The sequence below is a fragment of the Centroberyx affinis genome, unplaced genomic scaffold (assembly GCF_046629955.1).
Source record: "Centroberyx affinis isolate AG114_WGS23_722 - 3 ecotype Tasmania unplaced genomic scaffold, CSIRO-AGI_Caff_v1 ptg003165l_1, whole genome shotgun sequence".
NCBI classification, from domain to species: domain Eukaryota; kingdom Metazoa; phylum Chordata; class Actinopteri; order Beryciformes; family Berycidae; genus Centroberyx; species Centroberyx affinis.
Genome location: NW_027281218.1, coordinates 14,522 through 41,310, shown reverse-complemented (window position 1 = coordinate 41,310; position 26,789 = coordinate 14,522). Strand labels below are relative to the sequence as shown.

Below are 26,789 nucleotides of genomic sequence, written 5' to 3'. Positions count from 1 at the left end.
CCTAACCTCCTCCACTCTCCTCCTCTGCTCTCTCGCCCCCCCTATTTTCCTCTCACAGAGCAATTACTGGAGTTCATGCATCAACTGCCAGCGTTTGCCAACATGACCATGTCAGTGAGGAGGGAGCTCTGTGCCGTCATGGTGTTTGCTGTGGTCGAACGCGCTGGCACCATTGTTCTCAACGATGGTGAAGAGGTGCGTATTTGTGCGTGCGTGCGTACATAATTTCACGTGCATAAGTCCTATCTTGTGACTTAGTCTTGCCTTCGATTGTGTTTGTACAGTCGTGAGTCTCTCGGGGATCTGAACTTGTCTCGCCCCTTCACGCCAATGAAGCTTTCTTCTTCCATTTGATGTTTTTTCTGCTCTATTAAACCTGAATGACGGCCATCCCTTATCGTCCGGGTATTCAAGGATCCCCTAGGCAACCAGAGCAGGCATCACTTATTCTATCTCTCTCTGGTCAAGACAAGACATGAGCTTCAATGAAACCAATTTGGCTAGTTTTTTTGCTATGATGCACCCAAACAATAGAGAGCAAGACTTGCCTTGAAGGCCTGACCACTTCAGTAAATGTCCAGTCATAGATAATTCAGGGTCCATTGAGCATATTGCTGCTGTCGGGGTGGAAAACCTTGCATCTTCAAAACGGCTTTTCAGGAATTAAGAAAAACAGCCTTATTTTTGTATTTATTCCAAAAAACAATCTTTCAACAAAATTGTCTTCATCTGGGTAACAGTTAAACGTTTTTTATACATTAAATTAAGCGTTACTTGCAACAAGACTGAGTGTGTGGCGACTCCTGTGCTATCTCTCTATCCCTCTGAGGACAGTCATAAACCATCTGTTAGTGCAGTAGTCCCTTTACAGTTACTGCATATGGCTTTGATAAATAACTTTTAACTCGTTAAGGGACACTGGCTGTATGGAGTGTAGCTAGACTAAACTCTGCATTGCGAAATTATTGTTACATTATTTCTCCTTCTTTCTCTTCTTCTCCTTCGTCTCTCCTCTTCCACTTCTTGTTTGTTTTCTTGTTTGTGTCCTCCTTTTTCAAATTTCTGACTGGTCTGACCATGCGTTACCCCTCCAGCTGGACTCATGGTCGGTGATCCTGAATGGCTCGGTGGAGGTGACGTACCCCGAGGGCAGGACAGAGATCCTGTGTATGGGGAACAGCTTCGGGGTGTCGCCAACCATGGAGAAGGAATATATGAAGGGCGTCATGAAGACCAAGGTGGACGACTGCCAGGTAGGAGCCTGCTTTGAAACAACGAAACAGTCCTGTGTAGCTCAGAGAGTTCAGCCTGGCACCGACACCGACAGGGTTAGAAGTTGTATTCCCTTTGTAGCTCAGAGGGAAAAGCACGGCGTGGACCCTGACATGTTTTGATTTTAATTCCCACCGGGACCCGCTCATGCTGAATTTATGCACTCATGGTACTGGCAAGTTGCTTTGGACAAAAGCATCCACCAAATGGTGTATGAAATATGAGAAACTCCCACTTTGATTATAAAAAGGAGCAGTCCAAATGAGGCCGACCAATCTAAAGATCAAGATAGAATTATTTACATTATGCACTCAAACTGATTAAAGTGCAAAACAGAAAAAGTGTAGAAACTGAAACCATTTTGAACCTTTAATCATCCTCCAGTTCCTCAGGAGCCTGTTTGGAAAACTCTGGATGGTGGTGGTGTGTTGCCCAGAGCCAGGCTCATCAGCTGGGGATACTGCAGACTGGAAGCAGTGTCCTCCTTTTGCTTTCCCTAGTTAAAAGAAAGGGAATAAGTTTTATGAAATTCCCAGTGCTTCATCAGTGATGCCATTTGTTCATTAATTTATTAATGGGAATAGTATTTTAGTTGCTATATTGACCTGCTTCCTAGTCAGCTGTCATCAGCTGCGTTGATTTAATTTTCAATATGGCATTTAGCTTGAATATTTGAATTATGAATTCCAATCAGCTGTGAAGTTTTCAACATCTGCTGCTAGAGAATGTCATAAATAATCATAATTTGCCTCAAAAATTGCCTCTAGTTGTTGATACTTGATAGTTGTATCTCTGATCCAGTGTAGCTCAGTGCATAGAGAATGGCACTAATACAGCTAGACTTATGGGGATCCATTTCCACCTGGGCCATACATGCTCAGTGTGTGTACTTGCAGTACTCTAAGGCACTTGGGATAAACACATCCACCAAATAGCATATGTTGTCATTTGTCACAAAACGGTGCATGTCAAGATTTGGTAAACCTCTCACTAATTCCTGTATGCCTTTCCCTGTCTTGTCCAGTTTGTGTGTATAGCTCAGCAGGACTACTGCTGCATCCTCAACCAGGTAGAGAAGAACATGCAGAAGGTGGAGGAGGAAGGAGAGATCGTCATGGTGAAGGAGCACCGCGAACTGGACCGCACCGGCACCAGGAAAGGGCACATCGTCATCAAGGTGACAAACCAGAATCCGGTCTCTATCTGTAAAGTCCATGGCTGGTGTGAAGCCAGATCTAATACGAAGCACAGGAGGCTTCATTGGAAACCAAAACCCTTAACTGTAGTGATGTTTAAGTTGATTTGGATTCTCATTAACTGGCACCAAAGTGACAGCTACACACCATATCTTCAGAAACGCACTCCACTAGAGTCTGCTACAGAACCAGTCTTTTGTATATTGGTACAAGATGCTATTTTGTAGGAGCATCATTTTACAATACATTGGATGAATTTTAAAGGATAAAACTTGTGACTACAGTATATAGTGTATAATCCCTCTCCACACTGAAACAAAAAAACCAAACCATTAGTGCCCAAAAGGAAACTAGAGTCAACAGCCAACCAAATTAAGAAGTTACCTCTGGGTATTTGAGCAGCTCTCTGCAAGCCAATCACATTGTATGAAAGGTTTGGACTTGGATTAATTTCTAACCAGTAAAACCACAATGTTCAATCTCAGGGCACAACGGAGCGTCTCACCATGCACCTAGTGGAGGAACACTCGGTGGTGGACCCCACCTACATCGAGGACTTCCTGCTGACGTATAGGACCTTCCTTTCCAGCCCCATGGTCGTGGGCAAGAAGCTCCTGGAGTGGTTCCACGACCCAAGTCTCAGGGACAAGGTAGGAGCTGCAGGACTCCACAGTCTCCACAGGACACTGCTGTATACCTGCACAGTATGCTTGACATGTACACAGGCAGACTTCATGAACCTGTACATACGTAGCTCACACACATGCAATGAACTTCTTTATGGATTTTTAGATTCTTAGAGACTTAAGATATGCTTCAGAAAAGGAAGATTCTAAAACCTGAGGAAAACTTAGTATGATGTTTTTTAGTGTGTTTATGAATATGTTCATGTTATACATAACTGCAGCACGGTGTATGCACTTAGAGTCTCTTTTAATTCAGTGTAGGCTGCATGACATGACACCTGATTAAAAATATCAATACATCATGCACATTTTGCTTTATACATTGAAGATTTAGTTATATGTACACTTGCACAAAAATGTCGGTGCTCAAGCGCACTTTTCAAAGACATTTTCAGTGAACTGTTTTTTTTAGAAGGATCTAAAGCATGAGACAGACGCTTTTATCCTGTCAACCAGTAAACTGTAAATTGACCTGTGTTGAACTCTGCTGATCTTGTGATCGCCCCAGGTTACACGGGTAGTCTTGCTGTGGGTGAACAATCACTTCAACGACTTTGAGGGCGACTCCGCCATGACTCACTTTCTGGAGGAGTTTGAAAACAATCTGGAGAGAGAAGTAAGTGTGTGTTTAATAAAATCCACAGAGATTTCTTTGATACAAAAAAGCCTCTTTAGAAATTGACATTTGTTTCCTTTCTCTCACATTTGTGTGTTTTTGTACAGAAAATGTGCGGGCATCTAAGACTGTTAAACATAGCGTGCGCTGCTAAAGCCAAGCCGCGGCTGGTGACGCTAACCAAGCCGTCCAGGGAGGCTCCGCTGGCCTTCAGCCTTCTCGGAGGTCAGGAGAAAGGCTTCCGCATCTTCATCGATGCCGTGGAGCTGGGGAGCAAGGCAGCAGAGGCTGGCCTTAAGCGTGGAGATCAGGTAAGACCGCCCATCTTCATCCTCACCATTTTCACTTTCATTGTGTTTTAGGCATCTACAGTAGATCAGGTTATTACCAAGAGAGACTTACAGTAAGGGACCAAGTAGGTGTTTGGTAACTTGCTCAAGGACACTTTGACAGGTCACAGTTGGTGCAGGCTGTTGATGGATACACATTAGCTGTTGTGGGGACTTTTCAGTTAGGGGATGGTCTTTCTAACCAATGGGCCACCCTGCTGCCCCACCATTCACCATAACATTGTCTTCATCCTAATCTGCCACCACATGTCGTCTATGTTTTGTCTCAGCTCTTGTGAAAGTATGAATGCAGCTGCATAAAGCCTTTAATCCTTACAAGTTTAGAAGTCTCAAAAGTGTAGTTTTCTCTGTGGGCTACATTTCTGGCGAGAAATCACTCCGGTCACACAGACCAGTACTTGAATTGATCTGTTTTTTCATGTTTAATGTGCATTTTTGTTGTGAAATTGGTTTTATATTTTATTCTAACTAGCATTGATAAGTCTTAAATTGAACTTGCCGGGAGCGCCAGACACCCTATGTTGGCTTTCTCCTCGCAACTTGACTTCTCAACCATTTTCACACTCGGCAGTCCTCAGGGTTTTAAGCAAAGTCCCTTAATCCTTGAAACCATCTTGAGTGTCTCTGGATGCAAGTTAAGCCCTCTTGACTCCAAACATCCCCTGCAGCTGTTTCCCCAAAAGGAAGTGGGGAAGCTGACATCCTGGGAAGCATTTACCCTCCTACCCTCCTACCCCTCACTATTTTTTTTAACAGCTTGATTTACTTTCATCATTCACTCGGGGTGTATCATTTCAGAGCTCTAGTATTAATCTCAGCTGGTTTGTCATCGGTCCATTAGCAGTAGTCCCTCGGCGCTTAACTCCAAGCAGGATCCCGCTAATAAGTGCTGATCCCAAAACAGACATTTGGTCTTGTTGGTCAATCATTACTGGCCTAACGACAGCAGAGGATAGCCTGTACTTACATTACAGTAAAAGGTGACTTCCCTTTCCACTAAAGAGGAAGTGGCGAATGCTGGCTAGCTGGTTGTGTGTGGATGTAAAGGTCGGGCCCCTTTAGGGAGGTCGAGCTGCTACGCCAAAGGCTAATATGCAACCAAGTTGAGGAGGGTGAGGCGGACATAATTCATGTTGCTCTCATATGTCGGACCAAATGTCATGTCTTACAACATGCTGGCATTTGGCAAATTAATGTTTGTTCACTGGCTAGCATCTAGTTAATAGAACAGTACTAGACACATTTTCTGAATTGTAAGAGTCCACTCCTCATTTCTGCTCAGATCCAATATGGCATGCAGTTTGGCGTGACATGGTGACTAGTGAAGCCAAGGTTGCATAGAGTAGTTCCTGTTGCTTAGCTCACTGGTGGGTTTTGCTTGCAGACCAGTGCAGCAGTTCAGTTCAGTTCCTAATCCACATGTGTAATAATGCAGCAGGTGGCTGTAGATTTAGATTGGCTTCATGGAGTGTGGGCAGTCCACTCACCTCCAGCATGTTTTGTTTTATTGAGACAAAGAGATGCAAAGCTGTGAAGGAAGACACCAGTGAGAAGGCTCTAGCGAGATTCGATCCAAGGCTAGCAATGGCAATTGTGGGTATAGAGACAGGACGCTTAACTACTGCACCATCACTTTGACTGTTTTTATTAATTGTAATATATTAGGATTATATTATGGACAATTGCGTAACCTGATGGTTTTCTCCCCTCATCTCTCTGCAGATCTTGGAGGTGAACGGGCAGAACTTTGAGAATGTCCAGCTCAGCAAAGCCAACGAGATTCTGAAGAACAACACCCACCTGTCCATAACTGTGAAAACAAACCTTTTAGGTAAGGCTGTTTAATACCAAATATGTCTGTCAAACCAAAGTAAGCGTAATTCTTATACCCTTTTCAGTGCCCTGTGAGGAATAGTACTTTCCGCCCTTTGTCTTGTGTCCTTTCACTGTAAAACCTATTACCTATTCTGAAACAAATGCAGCTGAACTCTTTGATGTTTTGAAACCAAAGCAAGGCCTGGCATCCTATTTAACAAATAGAGGAAGAAAGACAAAGGCGCAAAAGACTCAAACCGGCAAAAACTTGTAGAGTAGCCATCACTCATTTATTCAGCAGTTACAAAGAACATATTGTGGCTACACAGCCTTCATGAGCCGAAACATATTCATTGTCACGGCTGAATAAAGACCCGGCTCATCCCATTACCGTCCTCTTTTGTCTCTTCCCTCCTCTTCCCCAGTGTTTAAAGAGCTGCTAACCAGGCCAGAGCATGACCACGACTTGGACGGCGAGGAGGAGCCGGATAGGAAGAACGGAGCGCCCCACCTCCCGAAGATCGGGGACATCAAGAAGGCGAGCCGCTACTCCATCCCCGACCTGGCGGTGGATGTGGAGCAGGTGATGGGCCTGGAGAAGGTCAGCAAGAAAGCCAAGGCCAACACAGTGGGGGGACGCAACAAGCTGAAGAAGATCTTCGACAAGACGCTCACCAGCATCCTGCCTCCCAAACCATACAAGTAATGATACTAAGAACTTATATTTGGATAGTGCTTTTCTTACTTAAAAAACGTCTTAATAAACAGGAACAATCAGTTGGCTATTATTAAAGCTGCACTAGGCGGGTTGGCAGCTCCAGATGGCAGCAACCTGTAAAAGTTTGAAATATACCCAGAAGTCCTGTAACATGGTGTCAGTAAACTGTACACAGCACAATCATTTTTTACCAACCTGGCCAGTCTGTGATTGCTTTATATTAAATGATACCAGTGGGACTTTCTCTGGACAGATCGCTCACTCGCTGTTTAGGTGAGAGTTGGTATTTTGCTGTTAAATTTTGATTTGTCACTTTCTGTGGGTGGAGAAGCATCCATACCTAGAGTTATTTGGGCAAATAGGGCAAATCCACAGGGTCTCAATTAGTGAGGGATGTGACAGTCTTCTCTGTTGCAGCCCCACTTTGTTATTTAGGTTGATAGGAAGGATATAATTTATAAATCTTGCATAAACAAATTGGCAGTTAAAACAAGTTTATTAAAATGAGTTTTCAGTTGCGTTTTTAATGAGTTCCCTAATTGCACGTCCTCATCTAAGTAAGATGGAGTGTCATTGGGTTTGTTTTTTAATCCTCTACTGCTAGGTACAGGTGTCACATTGTTATTTCTGTTCACTGACCCAGATATCAGTCTGTCATACCTCAAGCCAACCGAGATAAGGTGTGAAATGTGGGTTTGCTTTATGTGGGAATACATCGTGTGGATTGCAGAGCCAGAGATGCTCACAGCTTCCAACTCGTCCCAACACAAATATCGCCCTCTGCCTTTTGTCGAAAGAACTGCTGTCTTACCCCTCCCATGCGCTCCCTCTTGTTTCCATAGCGACGTTGGCGTGGGCCAATCGCAAGATGACAGCATCGTGGGGATGAAGCAGTCTAAACAGATCCCACCAGCTCTGCCTGTCAGTGGCAACCTCTCCTCCTCAAACCCAGACCTACTGCAGTCTCACCACCGCATCCTCGACTTCAACAACCAGCCTGGTGTGTATTTAGCTGCTGTGTGGACATGATGACAAAGACTGGGGAGATTGAGGCAATGACATCACAAGAAATGTCCAGTTTAACAAATCATTTAATCTCTTGAGTCTTAAAATCTTATTTTTCTTGAAATAAGTAGAAAAAAATCTGCCATTTAGGGTGAGATAATTTCACTTGTTTTCAATACAGTTTCACTTGTTTCGAGAATTTCCTTCAAACAATTGATATCATTGGCATCAAGGCAAATCTCTCCACTAGTATCAGGATTAAATCACTTGATTCAGGGAAATTATAGAAACAATCGTATATGCATTGTTGATTTGCAAGTGAAATGTTCTCTGGGCAGAGTTTCACTAGTTTTAAGAAATTTAAGATTTTAGGACTGAATACACAATTAAATTGCTTGTCACATTGATTATTTGGGGATTTTATAGAGTCGGTAGGAAGGCTAGCACAGATTTGGGCTTGCCATTTCAAATAATTAACACTGACTGATTAAATTGTCTCCCAAACTAGATTATTTAAGTTTTTGGATGATATAATGATGATTTAATTCAGTACTGGAATAAAACGGACCTCAGATTTTCAGATTGTGCTATGGATCTTCCATAAAGAAAAAGTGATTATTCAAAAGGCTTATCATGAGGGTGCATTGACAACGGCCCTTCCTGTAGGATGTACTATCATAGAATAGTATCCATTCTGTCAGCCATGCAGAGCCAGTAGTATAAATGTGTTGTCTATATTTCTAATTTCATTAACTGTTATCCATCACACATTGTTTGTGTTCTTCCAGCCCCAGTCATACTGAGTAAGTATCTGCTCTGCTCTGCCCATGACTCTGCTTCTCCTCCTAGCCTAACCTCTACTCTCATATACTTTCTCTAAACCTGAAATGGGTTTCCATGCAGGCTCTAAAGAGTTAAATTTTCTAACTGCCCTAACTAGCCTCACCTGGGGGTTTAAATCTAACTGGACTGATTACAGCACAGTCACGTCTTTGTCAACGCTGTCAGCCCCTCTGTCAACCGTTCTGCTCTGCTCAATTCTATGCCTCTCAAAAACTTTGTACATTAATTTTTAAAAACATTCATCAGCTGCTGTGTTTTGCTGATGTAATATAGACACAGTAAATGACTGCTTGCATTCATGCTTGTGAACGTTGACTGAGTAAAGCTAACAGTATTGCATTGACTGCTGTCCTTTCAATTATCTGTGTTTTTGTAATGATTATTTGGGTCACATGATCTGGTGAGGGAGCTACTGTGTGTTTGTGGTCTAATTAATAAATGATGGGGAATGAGGTTTTACGGGGTGACATCACCAAGATGATGGTGTTTTTGCTCCAAGTTAGTGTGAAGGCGTTGGAAAGGCACTGTTTTTGGTAAATCTTGAACAAAACAAGATCAAAAATTACTTGGACGAAAATAAGCATTCTGTGTTTTCTGCTGTTCCCCAGACATGTCGGACCAGGTATTACGAGTGTTCAAGGCGGACCAGCAGTCTCGATACATCATGATCGGGAAGGACACCACGGCGAAGGAGGTGGTGGCTCAGGCCATCAGGGAGTTCGCCCTGACTGCAGCACCGGAAGCCTATTCACTGTGCGAGGTGTCCGTCACGCCGGAGGGTGTCATCAAACAGAGGCGGTTACCAGAGCAGCTTTCTAAACTGGCGGATAGGATTCAGCTGAGTGGCAGGTAAGATGGCGTACGGCCTTGATATCTACGTTTCGGTGTGCTAACCACCACCTCCTTTTGTTTGGGTAATTAGTTACGATCCATCAGGGTTTCTGAAAAGAGAGGCATATGTATCCAGTCCAATTAGGTAGATTTATTTGGATCATGTACAAATAAACAAATATACAATTTGCATGACTTGCAAAGACTGTACTTTATAATAGTAATAATAATATGTTCGAAAAAGACTAGGTAGTGCACACTAATCAACTCCCCTTTTTCTCTGACTTATATAATATAGCCTAATTGCCATGATAGGCAATTGTGTGCATGTTAGCATCAACTGCATTCTCCTCTTATCACCAGATACTACCTGAAGAGCAACATGGAGACAGAGACGTTATGTTCGGACGAGGATGCCCAGGACCTTCTGCGGGAAGGCCAGATCTCCCTGTTGCAGCTCAGCACGGTGGAGGTGGCCACCCAGCTCTCCATGCGGGCTTTTGAGCTTTTCTGCGCCATCGAGCCCACCGAATATATCGACGACCTGTTCAAGCTGCGCTCCAAGACGGGCTCGGCCAGCCTCAAGCGCTTCGAGGAGGCCATCAACCACGAGACGTTCTGGGTGGCCACAGAGGTGACGCGGGAGCCCAACCAGCTCAAGCGCATGAAGACCATCAAGCACTTCATCAAGATCGCCCTGCACTGCCGCGAGTGCAAGAACTTCAACTCCATGTTTGCCATCATCAGGTGAGATAGTGAATTCTGCGCTGGCTTTACATACTGAATTTGCTTTTAGACAATAAATGGTATTGTATCTTGTTTAATATCTTATTATTCAATTCAGTTGTGTCTTTGCTTGTCATCTTAGTATAGCCGTTGTTTATTTTTTTCCTTTAGTTCATTTTGATGTGAGATGTTCTTACAAGTCCCTCTGGTTTTTGTCACACCTGCTCAAATTATTTCTTTTTTTGTCACATCTTAGCACTCTTTTTATCACTTGATTTCTAATTTTATCACTGTGCAAATAAACTGAACAAAGCCAGACAAAGCTGAGCTAAACTAAGACCATCTCTCCTTTACCATGGTAAATGTGTTCCTCCCTCCAGTGGTCTGAACCTGGCTCCAGTCTCCAGACTGAGGGGGACGTGGGAGAAGCTACCCAGTAAGTACGAGAAACTGTTCGGGGACCTGCAGGACCTCTTCGACCCCTCAAGGAACATGGCCAAGTACCGAAACGTCCTCAACAATCAGAACCTCCAGCCACCAATCATCCCCTTGTTCCCCGTCATCAAGAAGGACCTCACCTTCCTGCACGAAGGTAGATGCCGCTAAAGGGCAAATCCACCAACTTAATCCACATATGAAGGGTTTCATTACAGAACACTATCCATTATCCATTTTGAGAAAATGCCTGTTGCCTGATATTCATTTCCCCATATAAGAACAAATACAGATGATCCCACCCCCAAAATGGTAGGATTTTGTAGACCAAAAACTTAAGATAGCCAGTAACTGAAATGGTATATGTCTTTTACTTTCATGTTGGCAGTCATTTGATAAGTCTGACACTTTTCTTAAAATGGTGGATATCTCCTTATGGAGTGAAACTCTTCATGTTATTGGTCAGTTTTTTCACTGTGTATATGGATCTATAGGTAGTTAGTTTATTTCTGTTCTTTCTGTTGTCCTGGCTAGTAGCATTCACTCTCTCTCTCCCACATTCCTCAGGCAATGACTCTAAAGTGGACGGCCTAGTGAACTTTGAGAAGCTGAGGATGATTGCCAAAGAAATACGCCATGTCGGTCGCATGGCCTCCGTTAACATGGACCCGGCCCTCATGTTCCGGACCAGGTAAGGAACCTTCCGGAAGTGCAACCATACTCCAGACTAATAATCCTTCACCTTTCCTGTAGGTCCAGTCAGCACTCCACTGACTAACCAAACTCTGCGGGGTTAGTTCACATAGATTCGTTAAGATTTCTGCATCACGCTTTTTCTCAAGCAGCTGTTCCCCCCCGGCAACTGTTCCCCCTGGCAATCGTTTCCCCTGGCAACTGTTTCCCTATACACATCGTTGGCATAAGATGTGCACAGTGCTCCTGTGAAAGTGTGTCTTTGTCCTATGATGTCTCTTTTCCTGGCGTTGTTACCACTTGATTTCCTCTCATCTGTCTCTCACATGGGTGAAGTGCTTTGGTGAATTGCTTCTCTTTTGGTGATCTTGGTGGTCTCTCCTGTCCTAAGCTTGTCTCCTTCTCTCTTTCTCTCTCTACTCATCCACCCTTTGCCCCCATGCTTCTCTGTTCATGGCGCCCCCCTGTAGGAAGAAGAAATGGAGAAGTTTAGGGTAAGTTTGGTGACCCCACGACCTTTTGCGCTCCCTGCACCATGGCCTTTTTTTCTGCCAATTTGCGTGCTTCTTCTGAAACCTTGTTTCCATTAACCGGTTTGAGTTGACCCCTCCCACTAACACTGCCTGACCCTCACCAAATGGCATAGAACGAAACAAAGGTCACTTTTGCTAACATCATGCTGAAATATTTAACGTTCTGCAAAGACATCCTTAACATGTGACACCATTGTACTGTATGTGTCTGAATCTACCATAAATCAGACCTGTGCTTATGTGCCTCTCTCATTTCCAAGTCAGTTCATACATCCTAAACATTCAGCAAATATTCATGATGATTGATTCAAGCTTTATATTAGCAAAGGTGACCATTTTTGATACGCTGTTTTACTTACAGTGCATGCAGCTCACTCTTTGTTTGCCGTTTCAGTTTATCTGAATTTTACCACTCTTTGAGGTTATATCTGTATATCAAACCTCCAGACAGCCAGAGGCTCTTGATATGAAGTCATTGCGACAGCAGTATTTGTTTTTATCATGCTTTACATAATTGTGGTCAAATGGGGCTGCATTGTGCATACAGAACATCTACTATGAAACATGCAGAACAGAGATAGTCACTGTCATTCAGAAGACACATTTTTTGGAACTGTCCTCACGCTGGCATGAGCACCATGTGGAAATGCAATCTGGCGTAAATATCAACTGATGCGCACATATGTGACTTCTCAATGACTAGTACTGTACTTAAGCCTGTTCTCTGAGTACTATTCAGCTGAGACCATGTGCAAACAAAACTTTTACTACTACCAACCCTGACTCAGGCCACAGAAATGTAAACTATGACCATGTGACACTAGTAAAAATCCCACCTTCTACTGCCCATGTTTCCTAACTGACTACAGCCCTCCTCCCTCCCCTCCCCTCCCCACCCCTCCCCTCATCCCTCATCCCTCCACCCTCCTGCTGTCTGGAATGCCTGGAATGTTCTGGAGCTGAGAGGAATGCCCAATGCTGCTCTCTGCATGTCTCAGTCAAAATACCACCCTGTCTACATAGCCCAGTAGTACCACCTATACAGCTATCCTTGAACACAAGCATACACATGGCCTAAAACAACATATTGATGATGCTCTTCCTCCACCCTCTCTGTTTACCTGTCTGTGTCTGCATGTGCGTGCCTGCAAATGTGCGTTATTCTGTGTGTTTATACGTGTCTGCAAATGTGCATATTTCTGTGTGGTTGTGCATGTGTGCGACCAGGTCTCTAAGCCAGGGTAGCGCCAATGCGGCGGTGCTCGACGTCACCCAGACCGGCGGGCACAAGAAGCGCGTGCGACGCAGCTCCTTCCTGAACGCCAAGAAGCTTTACGAGGACGCCCAGATGGCCAGGAAGGTCAAACAGTACCTGTCCAACCTCAGCCTGGAGACGAACGAGGAGAGCCTGCAGACATTCTCACTACAGTGTGAACCCTCCATCAGCACACGTGAGTTGGTGAAATAGCTTGGCACACATAAATTAGATAACATATGTGAATATGAGACATATGATAAACTCATACAGTTCATCTGTGATTGCAGAGAAATCATGTCATGAAATATTTAAAATTGAGAGTTTAGACAACAGTCAGTCACATGTCACATGTACACATGTACACATTACCCCAGAGGAATCAGAGCATACAGGCAGCTAGGTCGGAACCACTGAAGAAGAAGAAGAAGAAGGGACTGTATTGCATAAGGACATATTGGCTGTAGCAGGGATTGATCCTGTGACTGAACCACTAGGCCACTCTGCCACCCTCAGCGCCAATTTATGGCCAAGTTATGACCATTATGGATCAACAGCTAATTAACCTGTTAAAAGCTTAAAAATATAAAATATAAATGTAACTTGGTAATGGCAAATGGCTGACTCTTATTCACCCATCTCAGTGCCCAAGAATGCCAGTGGGAAAAGACCAGACACTTCTCCAGTAGTGTCCAGAGCTGCCAGCCAACAGAGGGGCCAGCTGGCCAAAGGCAACCAGGCCCTCCAGGTCCCCGCCGTGGCCCTCTACCCATCCAGAAAGAAAGTGCCCGTCAAGGATCTGCCGCCTTTTGGTAAGATTAAGATCAAGAACTAGTACAGAGTTTGAATTATCAGAATTATTGGTTTTGGTATTGTAAAATGTCCAACAATAGCTGTCCTAGCTATAGTTGTGACTGAATTCTACTTGTCTTGACTGCTTATATTTCATTATTACTTTCATTATTTATTCATTATCTGTCCCTATACAAAGAGACCAAATACAAATAACACTGTTATTAATAATATTGTATAGAGGTGTTATAATGGAATAAGGGAAGAAGCCTGTATAAATCTTTCATGTTAAAATGTTCTGCCACATGCCACCATTACCTATTTTCTTGTCATCGTCCTTTATTTGCAGACAATAGAAAAGCCACCATGACACTCCCTTTCCTTTCTCTGTGACAGTGGTGCCACCTATTGGCTGTCTGGCAATGTGCAAATGCAAAAACCCAGACAATGCAGCCTAGCATCCCAACACCCCACAGGGAATGGCAGCCTTGCTAATGCTAATTCTGCTCATCTGCCTGCAAATGTCCACAGGCACCAGTTCCCCCCAGTCTCTGAAGAAGATCCTGTCTCTGTCGGAGGAGGCGAGCGACAGGCACCGGAGGCAGCCAGAGGACACGGTGTCCAACGCCTCCTCCCAGCTCTCCTCCCCTCCCACCTCCCCCCAAAGCTCGCCCAAGAAGGGTAAGCCAATAATCCTCCCTCTGACACTCCTCTCCAAGCTCCTTCCCTCTTCGGTGTGTTGCAGACACCATCTGGTGGTTGCCAACATGTATTACATTGTAATATGTCTACCTTTCAAACAGTACTGTGCTAACACACAGATATTCTTTTTCCAAAATAAGACTCACTCAAAGTATTTATTCCCCGTTGTCCCAGACCTTTAAAGTGCTTCATACCAAATTCAGCCACATATCCATAAAATGGTGTAGGTGTAACTATTGTGTAGGGGTAAAGTGTTGATCTGACTTAAGTCAGCTGGACATGTATCTCTCTAGCAGTGACTTCCAAATGATCACAAGGGCAATGACAACGGTTTGGCAAATTCCTGTAAAATGCTGCCAAAATCACACTGCCTCTCCCAAACTGGCAGCAGCACCTAGGCCACCCAACTCTCACACAGCTCCACTCCAGAAGGTATCGCTGTGCACTGAGCCTCCTGAGCCTCCTGTGACATCTTTGCCTCACTCAGTGTTGTGGACTCTGGCAGGCCACAGGGTCAGGAATGTGCCGTTCCCCTCTAAAACCACAGCAGCCACTGGTAAACTGAAACCAGCCTGGCTGTAGACAGAACTAATCTAAGCCTTAGGACCGGTCTTTTAAGTGGTAATCCACAAGATTCTTGTTGTTTGATTTTGGCAACATCTTTGGTGCTAAGTGGTCATCGCTGTAGTGTTTCGGCACTGCGCTTCGCAGAGATCACAGGCAATCAAGTAGCGCCACGAGTGATATGATGTCTTTTTTTTCCATGGGATTTTCTGTTGATGAAGTTTGCGTTTCTGTAGGTGGCGCTGTTCTCTTTGTCTGTTCAGCCATGGTGGCTATTGCTGCTCATGCCAACTACCCAGTTCTTCTTCTGTTCATTCCAAACAAACCACTGTTACTGCTTCCAGTAACGTAAAACGCATCACTTGTGCACCAGAGGATTTTTCTCTAGACCTACCTGACAACTGGGGATAGGTTGAATCACTATTGTGTTATATCAATCCGCAAACGGAAGCAACATGTTTGCTGATTGATATAACACAAAGTAGCAAAACGGAAATTTTTATATGAAAATGTCAGGATTTATTACTTTAACACACTAGTTTGACCAGTTTGATATCGACTTTCTGCTGTATAAATATTAAGACTGGTCTGATTTGAGCCAGAAAGGTTCACTTAAACCTCAGTGGCAAGTATCAAAAATGTATCAAATTGCTCTAAAGGCTGTCATGGGTTGATGCGTTTCCCCTCTTGCCTTAGTTTAATTGCTACTGTGTCACCCAGTCGTGGCTAGTCCTGACAGTCACATCAATACACACTCACACCCGTTTCCTCTGACTCCTGCCTGCTCCACTCACATATAGTCTGTCTGAATAGTGTTTAAGCTTCCTACACATTTTCATTTAAAACCTTTTCCAGACTTACATTTCTGGACTGGAGGTTATCAGTGTGATTTATGTTGATAGTGGCTGGGAAATATGACCACCGCTATTACACTCCATAGCTGAGCTGCAACAAATGCCTCAATATGTGAAATGACAGACGCCTATAACTAGAAAAAATGTGTAGTAATGGACTGTAAAAAAAAAAAGGATCCATACTTTTTCAGACTTTGTTGTGTAATTCCCAATCTCTTCAAGACCTGGAAGTAATCAAATTTATCATCCAAACTTTTCCTTAGTCTCCAGACCTGCATTGAAAGCCTGACTGTCGTAGCAGTCTGCTGTTTCAGTCAAGTCAGTAAGAATCTAATGCACGCATCTGAAAAGTGCTGGTTGGCTAACTTGGAAATAGTGCTCTACAATTATCTCTGCGGTCTGTGTGGTGCCCCAGTTTAAAATGATTGTCCCCAGACTGCGATAAGAGACTTGAATTACAGATGATTTATGGTGGCCTAACACAAAATTCTAGAGTTAAAAAACTGGCCTGCTGCAAGCTGTCAGTCATTTTGATATTACACCCCCGGGACTGGAGTTTTGTGTGGGAATGTGGCTGAGTCATGCTCAGAATTTACAGGGGGCATCTTAGGGCTTTCTCATTCCTTTCTTTTTATGGATTTGTTTTGATGTAGTAGTGTATATACTAGATATTATTTTTTTTTCTTCTAATAATGTATCTGTAGGTCATACAGTAGATGTTAACGCTAATTTCCAAATTATCAGAATTAAAATTGCCTTTATATTAGCACTTACACTTTATTTTTACTACTTTCCACATTTTAGAATAACAGTAAAGACATCAAAACTGTGAAATAACACAAATGGAATTATGCAGCGACCAAAAGTAGCCACAAAGGCTTTGGAAAGAAATTCATACATAGGCATCAACTGCACTATTTATATTTGTCTAAGAAACAAATTTCAGGCATTTAAGCATAAGCCTTTAGATCAAAATGGATTTAAGATAATAAAAAACATAGTACATTCAATCAGATGTGTCCAAACTTTTGACTGGTAGTGTACCTTTTTTATGCTCAGTGTCAGTACATTAATATACCCTCCATCCCCACTTCTTCTCCAGGCTACCCCAGGATGGGAGACGCCTACTCGGACTCGGGTCACAGTGAGATCTCCTCTCGCTCCAGCCTGGTCAGTAACTCCTCCTTCGACATGGCCCAGGAGGAGAGGAGGCTGCGTCACTCTGGAGGAGTCGGGGACCCCCACATCGGAGGGCCGCGGCTGGAACGACGAGCCACCACCGACCCTGACCAGTACAGCCTCGGGTAGGAACACTCAATACTCAAACAAATAAGAGAGAATTTCTTTATGATCCTTTTTTCTAATCTCATCTGCAGAAATCAAATTTTTTGTTTCCTCTTAGCATAATTTTTTATCACTTCAGTGTTTTATCAGTGCAATTACTCATTAGTAGCTAGACTATAAAAGACACTGCATATTTGCTGCAAAAATACATTTTGGCAGGTTCGCATGGACAAAAGGACACGTTTGCAAAAGTTGAATTTTTCACACACTGCACAACTGTTTGCAATTGGTCTAATATCACGTGATTGGTTGTGTCGCCTTGTGGATAACCATCTTCATTTACTTTTCCAGTTCAGTGCCTTTGTTTACATCTCTGTGCTCAACATCCCATGGTCAATTCTTCAAAAATGTATCATTTGGAGGCTCGGCTAGCTGTAGTTGTGACTGAATTGTACATCATATCTGGATGTAGGATATCTGCAGCCTTATGACCAATCAAACAGCTTCTAAATCCTCATATTCCCTGAGCTGCTTTTGTCACTCTTTCATTACAGCCGTTGTTATTGTTCTCAGCGTTTTTGTCACTGCTATTTCCAGTTTCTCTAAGGTATGGTTAATCCGTATACGCCCCCACTGCAGTGGAGTGTAACTAAAAGAACAATACGAAGCCACAGCAAGTGTTTGTATGCGGCACTGTGTTCGACTGTGTTTGCATTTTGGTCAAGTTCATCTTCGTTGTTGCTATACCACAGCCTTGACTCCCTGTATCTCAACTGTCTCTCCTTAGGTCCTATTCATCAATGCAGGACTGCCGGGGCCTTTACGCCGGCTGCCCCACGGTGCTCTCCTCACCCAGTTCAGAGGAGCTGACTCAGGATCAGGGTGATCGCGTCTCCCTGGACGCCGCAGACAGCGGCCGCGGCTCCTGGACTTCCTGCTCCTCCGGTTCCCACGACAACATCCAGACCATGCAGCAGGGACGCAGCTGGGAGACGCTGGCCTTTGGGGGAGGCGGAGGAGGCGGCGGCGGCATCGGAGGGCTCCCACCCGGGGGGCACGAGGCCTTACTAGGGGGGCCCGCCGGACTGTGGGCAGCCCAGGCCAGGGGGAGCTGGGCGTCGGCTAGCTCCTCCTCGTCCTCGGCGGCGTACTGGGGAGAGGACTCTGAGGGCGACACGGGCACCATCAAGAGGAGAGGAGGGAAGGACGTCAACGCCGACCCGGAGACAAGTAGCATCACGTCCACCGGGTCAGAGGAGGCCAAGCAGCACGGCCGGCCGTCCCCATCACCCATCACCGCTGGGGGGAAAGGCCTCATCTGTGAGTGACTGCACATCACATGCCTGTTGCTTTAGTTGCTCTTGAGCCAGGTTTTTATTGGAAAAATATTTGGTCATTGGGATTGTGGGGAGTTTTTCTTCCACAACAGCATATAGGTCATAACGCGATTTCTGAAAGCCAGAAATTTGAGCACCTGGCAAAGTAATCGTTGAGTCATTAGTATTGATCAATAACCCTATCAAACCCCCCAGATATATTATGGTCATTTTGTGCTACGGGGCAGTAAAAACCGTTCCCCTTTTAAAGTTTGCCTGAAATGAACTCCCATTACATTTACTTCTCTGGAAAACAGAGTGTCTTTCATGGTGACATCATGCTGCGCTAGTAGGTGTAAATATAAATTTCTAACCAATAAAACCATCAGGTCCCACACCTCCACACCCCTCCCATCAAATATAATTGCCTTTCTCACAACATATGTGAAAATCAATAAAAATATTTGAATAATAAAATTGCCTTTCTCTCCCTGACTCATACTCCATTGGTTTAGATTTTTGAATGATCCCTCACTGCATTATGCCCCGCCCCAACATCCTGTTTCAACAGGAATGCATCGAATCAAGGAAGTAAAAAGATGCCATTTCACGGGGTCTTTAACAGATATGATATAATATTCCAAAAACCTTTTCAAGTGCCTTCATCATCACCTACTACGTTGTATCTTACAGTCATTTCTCTTCCATCCCCACAGCGCGGAAGGAGAGCCGTTACCGTGAGCCTCCCCCGACTCCGCCCGGCTACACCGCCCTGACCATCTCTGACCTCGCTGAAGGACAGCACCCGGGGCCGCCGGCTCCCACGCCGACGGTAGCCCACTCGGGCCGCCGGCCACCAGACTACACCACGGCTCTGCAGCGCTCGCGCATGGTCACCCAGTCGCCTGACTCGCACCAGGCCCACCAGGGAGCCAAGCAGCGGGCGGGCGGCCTCCACCGCACGCGCTCGCCGGCCGAGGAGCAAGAGCCTGAGGAGGAAGAGGAGGGTGAGTCCTTGTCTTCCAAACTAGTCGCTCTGAGGAAGCCAAAGCCAGTGGCACAGCACACACCCGAGACCCCCAGACCATGAGAGTGTGTGTACGGGGGTTAACAGGCAGGGCCCCTCTCCCCGAGGCAGGTAAAGACTAATTTATCAGGTCCCCCTCCACTCCAATGAACCTGCATGTCAAAAGGAAAACACACACGTGGACTGAGACTGACCATTTCTTCACAAAACTCCCCACAACAGTAGCAGGATTGGGGCCCATTCCAAATTACAATTCTCTATCAATACTTATACAAATTTAAACTTAGACATGGGTATTTCTGAGTCATGAATTGAGAATTGTTAATTTGGAGTGGAGCCCTTTTACCTTTGACCCGCAACATGTCATCATGCATGAGTCATCCTGATTGGGACCAGAAACTCACCATTTCTACACCACCAGACATTTTGCTCTTCTCTCTCTCTTTTTCTCTCACTGTCACGCTCTCTGTGTCGAAATCACATTCATCAGCAGGCACAGTGCTGTTAGGATCCTCTCACCCATATGTAGCTGCTCAATGCTTGAACACATGCACCTCCATTCTCCTGCACTAGCACGCACCTGACATGCCTAGAGTGACTTTGGATTGGGCCCGTATCACTGTAGCAGCACTTTTCATATATATCCGTTTGCCCAGTATTGCACAGAATGACCTAGATGTGTGTAGATGTCTGTCATGTAGTAAATAGATTGGTTAAAGTGATGATTTTTTTTGCATTTAGGTTTCAGTGCTTTTTATAAATTCTTATCAAGGCTGATATGGACGCTTCAAGCCATGGATCATAACCAGTTTAAAACACACAAAGGCAAAGCAAGCCCCTAAATAAGTAAATCTATGTACCTTAAGTGGTTTTCAATCATGTGCCATTGTGACCTGTTCCAGCCAAACACAACAGCAGCTCAGTTCACTGATTGGTTCCTCCTCTCTGGTTGAAGGTGTGCCACGTTCATATCATATCGAATTAACCATAAATACAACCTGCCTACTGGAAAAAAGAAAAAAAAAAACTTCATCAACTTCCTAGTGATAATTACAAGTAGGATAAATGGGACTTTTTTGTTGGCTCTGATATCTCCGACTTGGCGTCAGGAATTGCAGAAGTGTGTAAACACAAGCAGTAAACACTGCAGCCAATGGTTGAGCAGTCCAAGACAATAAAAATCTAAATTATCGCAATTGAGTCTACTTACAAAAACTGAGTAATGACTGCTGCACTTAGTTTATGGCTGATTTTAAATTCATGAATACAAATTATTTGGATTCAGTTATTCAACACGTGAACTCTTCCCAGTTGTAGCAAGGAGCTGTCATCCCGTTCTTACACTTCTTCCCATGTGACATGAACTTGGCATTAGTACTGAAATGAGCTGGTGTAGTGTTTGGTGTGTTTAGTGTTTGGACTTCGTCACGATGGTTTAAATTGAAAACCACATGATTGAAAACCGCTGGTGTAGAATTCTTAAGTGTCTGTGAATACTTGCTTCTTGTCAAACTTACTCTCAAAGTTTTTGGTTATCCTCTGTATGGTAAGTCTTCAGCTTCTTTCAGCTCCGCTTGCTCGTCCACTTCCATAGTAACCAATGATTTTCTTTCTCCCCTTTCTCTTTGCAGAGGATGAACAGGTGTCAGCGGTCTGAGAGACAAGACTGGATGTCCTTTTGCAGTAACTTGAAGCCCCCCTCACTTGGGGTGGGCAGGACTAAAGAGACTGACAGATAGACAGACCAATAGACTCATCATCAGTTACGTACGTGCCTGCCTCCTCCACCTGGCTCTCCCTCCTGATTGGTGGATTTCTCTGCTCGTCTCCCTCCCCTGCCTTAAAGCATCATGGGGGGTTGAATGACCCTGCATGCAAAAAATACTGTGAAGAAGAAGAAGAGGAGATGGAGAGAAGGTCAAAGACGATGACAAAATGCCTGGCACTTTGGAAAAAGACTACAAAAACCTAATTTGCGCTGGGGATTCCCCAGCCAGTGGCGCGCAACACACATACTGTACACACAAAACCACATAGATGTTGCCGTTAGCAACGGGCCCCGCCCACCCCAGACAAAATCCCAAGCCCACCTGTTAACACAACAGCATCATGACGTGTTGAGCTTCATCTGCACTTTCTCATTTTCTACTTTATAAAAAAACAAGATCAAAACAGACTATTGTTTAAAAACAGAGAGACCATGGTCGACCTGACTCTTAATTTTCAACTTCCCGCTAGATTTTTTTGTTGGGGGGTGGGTCTGTCTTTGAATAATTGCACTCTGGGGCCGAAAAGAGAAACCGAGTCAGCCCATTTCTCTGCCTGGACTAAAACAACCATCTGCTGTTGAGTGTTTTAACCGCAAATCCAGTATTATCTCATGTTTCACATGTGAAAGATTATTTAGTGTTGGTTCAAATCAAAGCTAGGAGGAGGGCTCAGTAGGGGAAACCAACATGCACACAATGTACTGACATATACACACACACACATACACACACACACAATGTACCAATACATACACACAAACACAATTCAGTTCTAAAAATGGCACTTTGAGCACAATCTTAGATGTTTCCAGACGTTTGGCCTGGACAGCAGTCTTCTTCGTCTACGGCGAGGAGGAGTCGGAGTTAACCATATCTGACATTACTGTCGTTTTACCTGGGAGCTTGTCTGGTTATATCAAATTCTTTTCATCATCCTATTGCTAGCTGTTGTATCAAATGTGAGCAGCAGCATCCTGTTTTTTATTACTATTCTGAAGGTAATATGAAAGAAGAAGCACAGAGGTGATTGACCACCCACTTTAAACTGAACAAACGTTTAGGTTTCCATCATGTTGGTCTCTACAGTGCATTAAAGCTACACTGGGCAATACACTAGGCCATCTTATCACACTAAATCACAAAGTGGGGCTGCAACAGAGAAGAGCGTCCCATCCTCCTATAGATTTGCCCTATTTTCTCAAATCAAATTCTGGTGTTGGGTATGGACACTGAAGGTGTTGAATCGAAACTTAAGAGTGAAATTTGCCTTTTGTTACTTTGGTTTCCTTTGGTATAAAGCATCACAGACCGGCCGGGTTGGTAAACATGAGCGTGCTGTGTGCAGTTTACTGACGACATGTTACATGATTTCTGGGTGTTGAAGTTCAAACTTTAGTTGCCTCTCGCTGCCATTTGGAGCCGCCAGTGTGCAAAGTTGCCTAGTGTAGCTTTAAATATCCACCTTTACAAGTGATTTAATCTTGTATTGAGTCTTAAAATCATGTTTTTTCTCAACACAAATTAAAAATATTGCTTTTGTCCAAAGCGCCTTACCATGCCATGATTGCATACATTTTTGTGCATGGGTGGTCCCAGTACAAATCAACTTGTTTCAAGAATGTTCTTGAATGAATCAAGTGGAGTAATATTGATAATAGTGGAGTGATCTGCCTTATTTTAACATATTGTCCCCGATTTTTTTTTATTCAATTATTTCAAGACTCAGTACAAGATGAAGATTAACATGGGTGTTTTTTGCAGTGTGTCATCAGACGGTTCAGTGGTGCAGCGCAGTAGATCTCCTCCACTAGGCTCTCATGTTAACAGATAGAGCGACTCTGCACCTCTCACTCTGCTACTGTGCTTGTAGATTCATCCTCTTCATTACAGATGACAGAACTCTTTTCAACTGTTACAGATATCAGCTCAGTGGATGCTGTGTGTATATTACTAATGCCTGCATAGTGCATCCAGTTTTCCACAATATCTCGACATCAATGGAATTGACTGAAGAAAATGTTTTGATTTATGGTTGTTGTTTTTTGTTGTTTTTTTCCTTTGACTCCGGTGGAGAAGCTGATAAATATAAAAAATAATGAATTTTTCAAGGCTGCCAATCAGAATGATGAGAAATCAAATTGTGAAAAAGTCACTTTTGAGTCATTTTCTTTTTTTTTTTTTTCTTTTTTTTTTCTTCTATCACTGAGTCGCACTGATCACATTGATCAGTCTTGGAAACTATAGACTGAGAAAAAAAGATGAATGAGTGCAGTGTTTTCCACTGTGTTCTGTAACTACACACTAATAATTTCATGGGTTTTTTGTTATTGTAATTTTTTTGTAATGGCTGCAGATAGATTGTCGATAATGCGTTTGTAATACAGTGGTGACATGCATCATTCACTTTCATTGAATTCTTTGAAGATAATGTGCATATTAGCGGGCCGAGTCCTACTTCGAAAAACAAAAAGTTGCACAAAAATGTACAAGCGTAAAGATAAGTGTAGTAGGTAGAACTGCTACTCCGTTTGATGTGTGATGTCAGTGAGAAATGTACATTTAGCTGGTGATGACCTTTTTTTCCTCATTCTTTCTTGTACTACTTTGACCTGTATGTCTTTTAAAAAGACAATTGGTGGAGTATGTATCAGTTGTTTTTTTGTATTTTTAATACAATAATTGTAAATATTGGTTATATTTTTGTTCAAATGTACTATGTTTATGCCTCAACATCCAGTTTATATGAAGCTGGGAATCAATAAATACCGCATAAAGAATCAACACCTAGGTTTAAATGCACTTATTTTCTTTCCTCTGCATTTTGACGTCTTTCTTTTCAGATTCCTTTTTCCTTCAGAGATTTTTCCCAGACACCGTCTAGTGTTTGCACAAGTCATGGAAGCAACTTGAAATGTGTAACTCGTTCTTTTCTATCTGACAGCAGTGTGTCAGAATTAATAAAAAAATATCTAAGTCTCCCCTTGCTTTTATTAACTTGTTCTGTATTATCTTATTATCCAGAGCTGTGGGAATAGTGGAAGTCTCATCTCTCATTTGTCTTATCGTTTGCCATTTCATTTCACAAGACAATTTCATATCTCACAGTAACAATCCACCAAACAGGCCTAATACAAAAAATGCATTTGTCTCAAACTTATCTTGTATAAACTGTAGGTATTTGTTTTTTTAGAATCTTTGAATAAGATCTCACTTTAATTGCCAAGGCCTACTGTATTCTATTATTAATCACTTCAAGAAATATAAATGTGTGAGTAAAAAATGAAGAGCTGTATTCCAAAATGACAATATAATTACATCACAATGACAATTATAGATAGTACATAAGAAACTTAACTTTTTGGTTGTCAGATTGATTACACAATATACTCTATACCAGTGGTTCTCAACATGGGGTCCAGGGACCACCAGGGGTCCTTGAGGGGGTCCCCAGCAAATTGATGAATTGTTAAACTTCACCATTATTTCATTTACAAGAAGTTAACACCATTAGATAATGTAGAAGAAAGACTATTTTGATCATAGTTTCACTGTTATCGCTCTACCTACAATACAGATAGGCATGGAATTCTGCAAAATCATATCTAACAATAAAAATATTTTCAGATTTGGGTCAAATGGGGGTCCTTGGCCCTAATGTGGACTACATTAGGGGTCCTTGATATGAAAAAGGTTGAGAATCACTGCTCTATACTGTAGAGATAATGGATAATGAACTTCTGGTGACTTCTTTTTTTCAAAATGGACACAGAACATGTTCTGGTTGAATGAAACTTACAAAATGTACATGCATCTCATCTCTACTAGTATTTGTCTTTTCGTACCACAAGAGTGCGCTGTTCGACTGGAAATAATGACCAATGTCTGAACTGCCTTCATGATGCTGAAGTGAGGTTCTGTAAAGTCTCAGTAACAATATCATGACCATTAAAATCCAGACAAATGGCGATAAATTGTTTCTGACTGGGCTAAAAATATAGACAAATATTCTGAAGAACCTGCAAAATGAAGAAAATATTCATTTAGTGCTCTAATAATTTCTAGTATTCATTCCAGGATGAAAAAAAAATGTGAAGAAGCTCATTGAACCCACAAGCGCCATGAAAAAAACCCCAAAAAACTCCTCTCTCTATTACCATTATTATTATGTTATTATTTGTTAATACCATAATGCCATCTATCACCTTCCTATTCCTCTCTGAGACAGGTTTGTATATGGAAATGCCTGTGGCTGTGGAGTTTGACATTCTGGCTGTAGCTTTGTTATGGTAGTAGACACCATATCACAACTAGACATTCCCAGTCCTCATGAATAATGCAAGCTGGATGGCCTTGGTTCCCTGAGCCAAGGGCCCCAATTTGTCACACTCTCCTAAAAATGATACACACTCCTATTACAAAAAAATGAGGAGCTGCCCTGACACACACACACACACATGCACACACTATCTTTACCAGCCTCGTAAATAAAGGCACAATATCTCTTTCACTGTCTGTCGCTGTTTCCCTCTCTCTTTTTCTCCCTCTCTCACATACAAAGAGAAACACACTAGGATTTGACCGATGAAGCTGCATGTTGATAGCCAATATCTTGTGCCAATATTCTCTATTTTCTAATTTCACCATTTCCATGCCACAAAATAAAATTAAAAAACAACTACAAGGATTCAGTTTTCCCCCAGAATTGTATTTTTTGCAGTGTGGAAAAGCCTCTGAAACAGCATTTAGACCATGGGACAGTAAATCTCTGCACTGAAACTCATGCAAATGCTCCTTAGTTTGGTTTGCAGCTCCTTCAGGCAGTTTTTTTCAGAGCTTCATGATCTTAACACCCTTGACACCTTGCTGTGAAATTTTAAAATACATGGATAGCAATGAGAAAACAAGCATTCTTTACTTCATTGCTGAAAAGCTTACTCTTTTGCAGATTTGTGTGTTGATGTTTTTTTTTACCCTGTAGCAACAGTTATATAGACAGTATTTTCTCTAGATACTGATTTGCTGTTTGTTTTTCCTCTCACCTGAGAGTCAGAGGAGACTGATTGTTCCCGGCTAGATCTCTAAAAGTTTCTGTGGCTGTTATTGTCTAGATTTTTAAAGGGGCAATCGAGACTCAGAGTGTAGCACCGGCTGTGGCCCCACTGACGTCTCTGTTCATGTTCACTTCATTTAAAAGCTGCTGTAACTAAGTTCAGGACGAAACAGAACAAATCCCCAGAAATTCAAACCAACATGAGGAACGACTCGCCTCCCACTCCTCCTAGTGAGTGACAGGAGGAGTGATTGACAGGACGGAGTCACGCCCTCTGCCTCAGATTTCTCCTCATTGGTTGGATGGATTTCCACACATTTCATTTTGAAAGGAGAATCGCAGAGGAATGGGGATACCGCTGTTTCTGAGATTCTGACAAATTATTCTGCTCGTCTTTGGCCACCAAACGTGGTGAAAAAAAAATGCAAATCCATAAAAGTTAGCTACTGCAGCTTTG

At 43.1% G+C, this 26,789-nt stretch overlaps 1 protein-coding gene across 1 annotated transcript in view; it reads left to right on the top strand.

The window, feature by feature from the left end:
* Positions 1-24,191, top strand: part of LOC139659936 (rap guanine nucleotide exchange factor 2-like) — a 67,848-nt gene extending 43,657 nt beyond the window's left edge. Inside the window, exons 7-27 of the mRNA XM_071537958.1 lie at positions 59-195; positions 1,095-1,253; positions 2,297-2,449; positions 2,954-3,118; positions 3,663-3,770; positions 3,878-4,081; positions 5,843-5,951; positions 6,361-6,637; positions 7,496-7,653; positions 9,110-9,350; positions 9,696-10,079; positions 10,439-10,650; positions 11,061-11,184; positions 11,657-11,680; positions 12,947-13,170; positions 13,619-13,786; positions 14,298-14,447; positions 16,989-17,190; positions 17,958-18,490; positions 19,203-19,493; positions 21,145-24,191. Of these exons, the coding sequence (XP_071394059.1) occupies positions 59-195; positions 1,095-1,253; positions 2,297-2,449; positions 2,954-3,118; positions 3,663-3,770; positions 3,878-4,081; positions 5,843-5,951; positions 6,361-6,637; positions 7,496-7,653; positions 9,110-9,350; positions 9,696-10,079; positions 10,439-10,650; positions 11,061-11,184; positions 11,657-11,680; positions 12,947-13,170; positions 13,619-13,786; positions 14,298-14,447; positions 16,989-17,190; positions 17,958-18,490; positions 19,203-19,493; positions 21,145-21,170 (4,049 nt within the window). The 3' untranslated portion in view covers positions 21,171-24,191. The remainder of the gene's footprint in view (positions 1-58; positions 196-1,094; positions 1,254-2,296; positions 2,450-2,953; positions 3,119-3,662; positions 3,771-3,877; positions 4,082-5,842; positions 5,952-6,360; positions 6,638-7,495; positions 7,654-9,109; positions 9,351-9,695; positions 10,080-10,438; positions 10,651-11,060; positions 11,185-11,656; positions 11,681-12,946; positions 13,171-13,618; positions 13,787-14,297; positions 14,448-16,988; positions 17,191-17,957; positions 18,491-19,202; positions 19,494-21,144) is intronic.
* Positions 24,192-26,789: the final 2,598 nt, after the last annotated feature.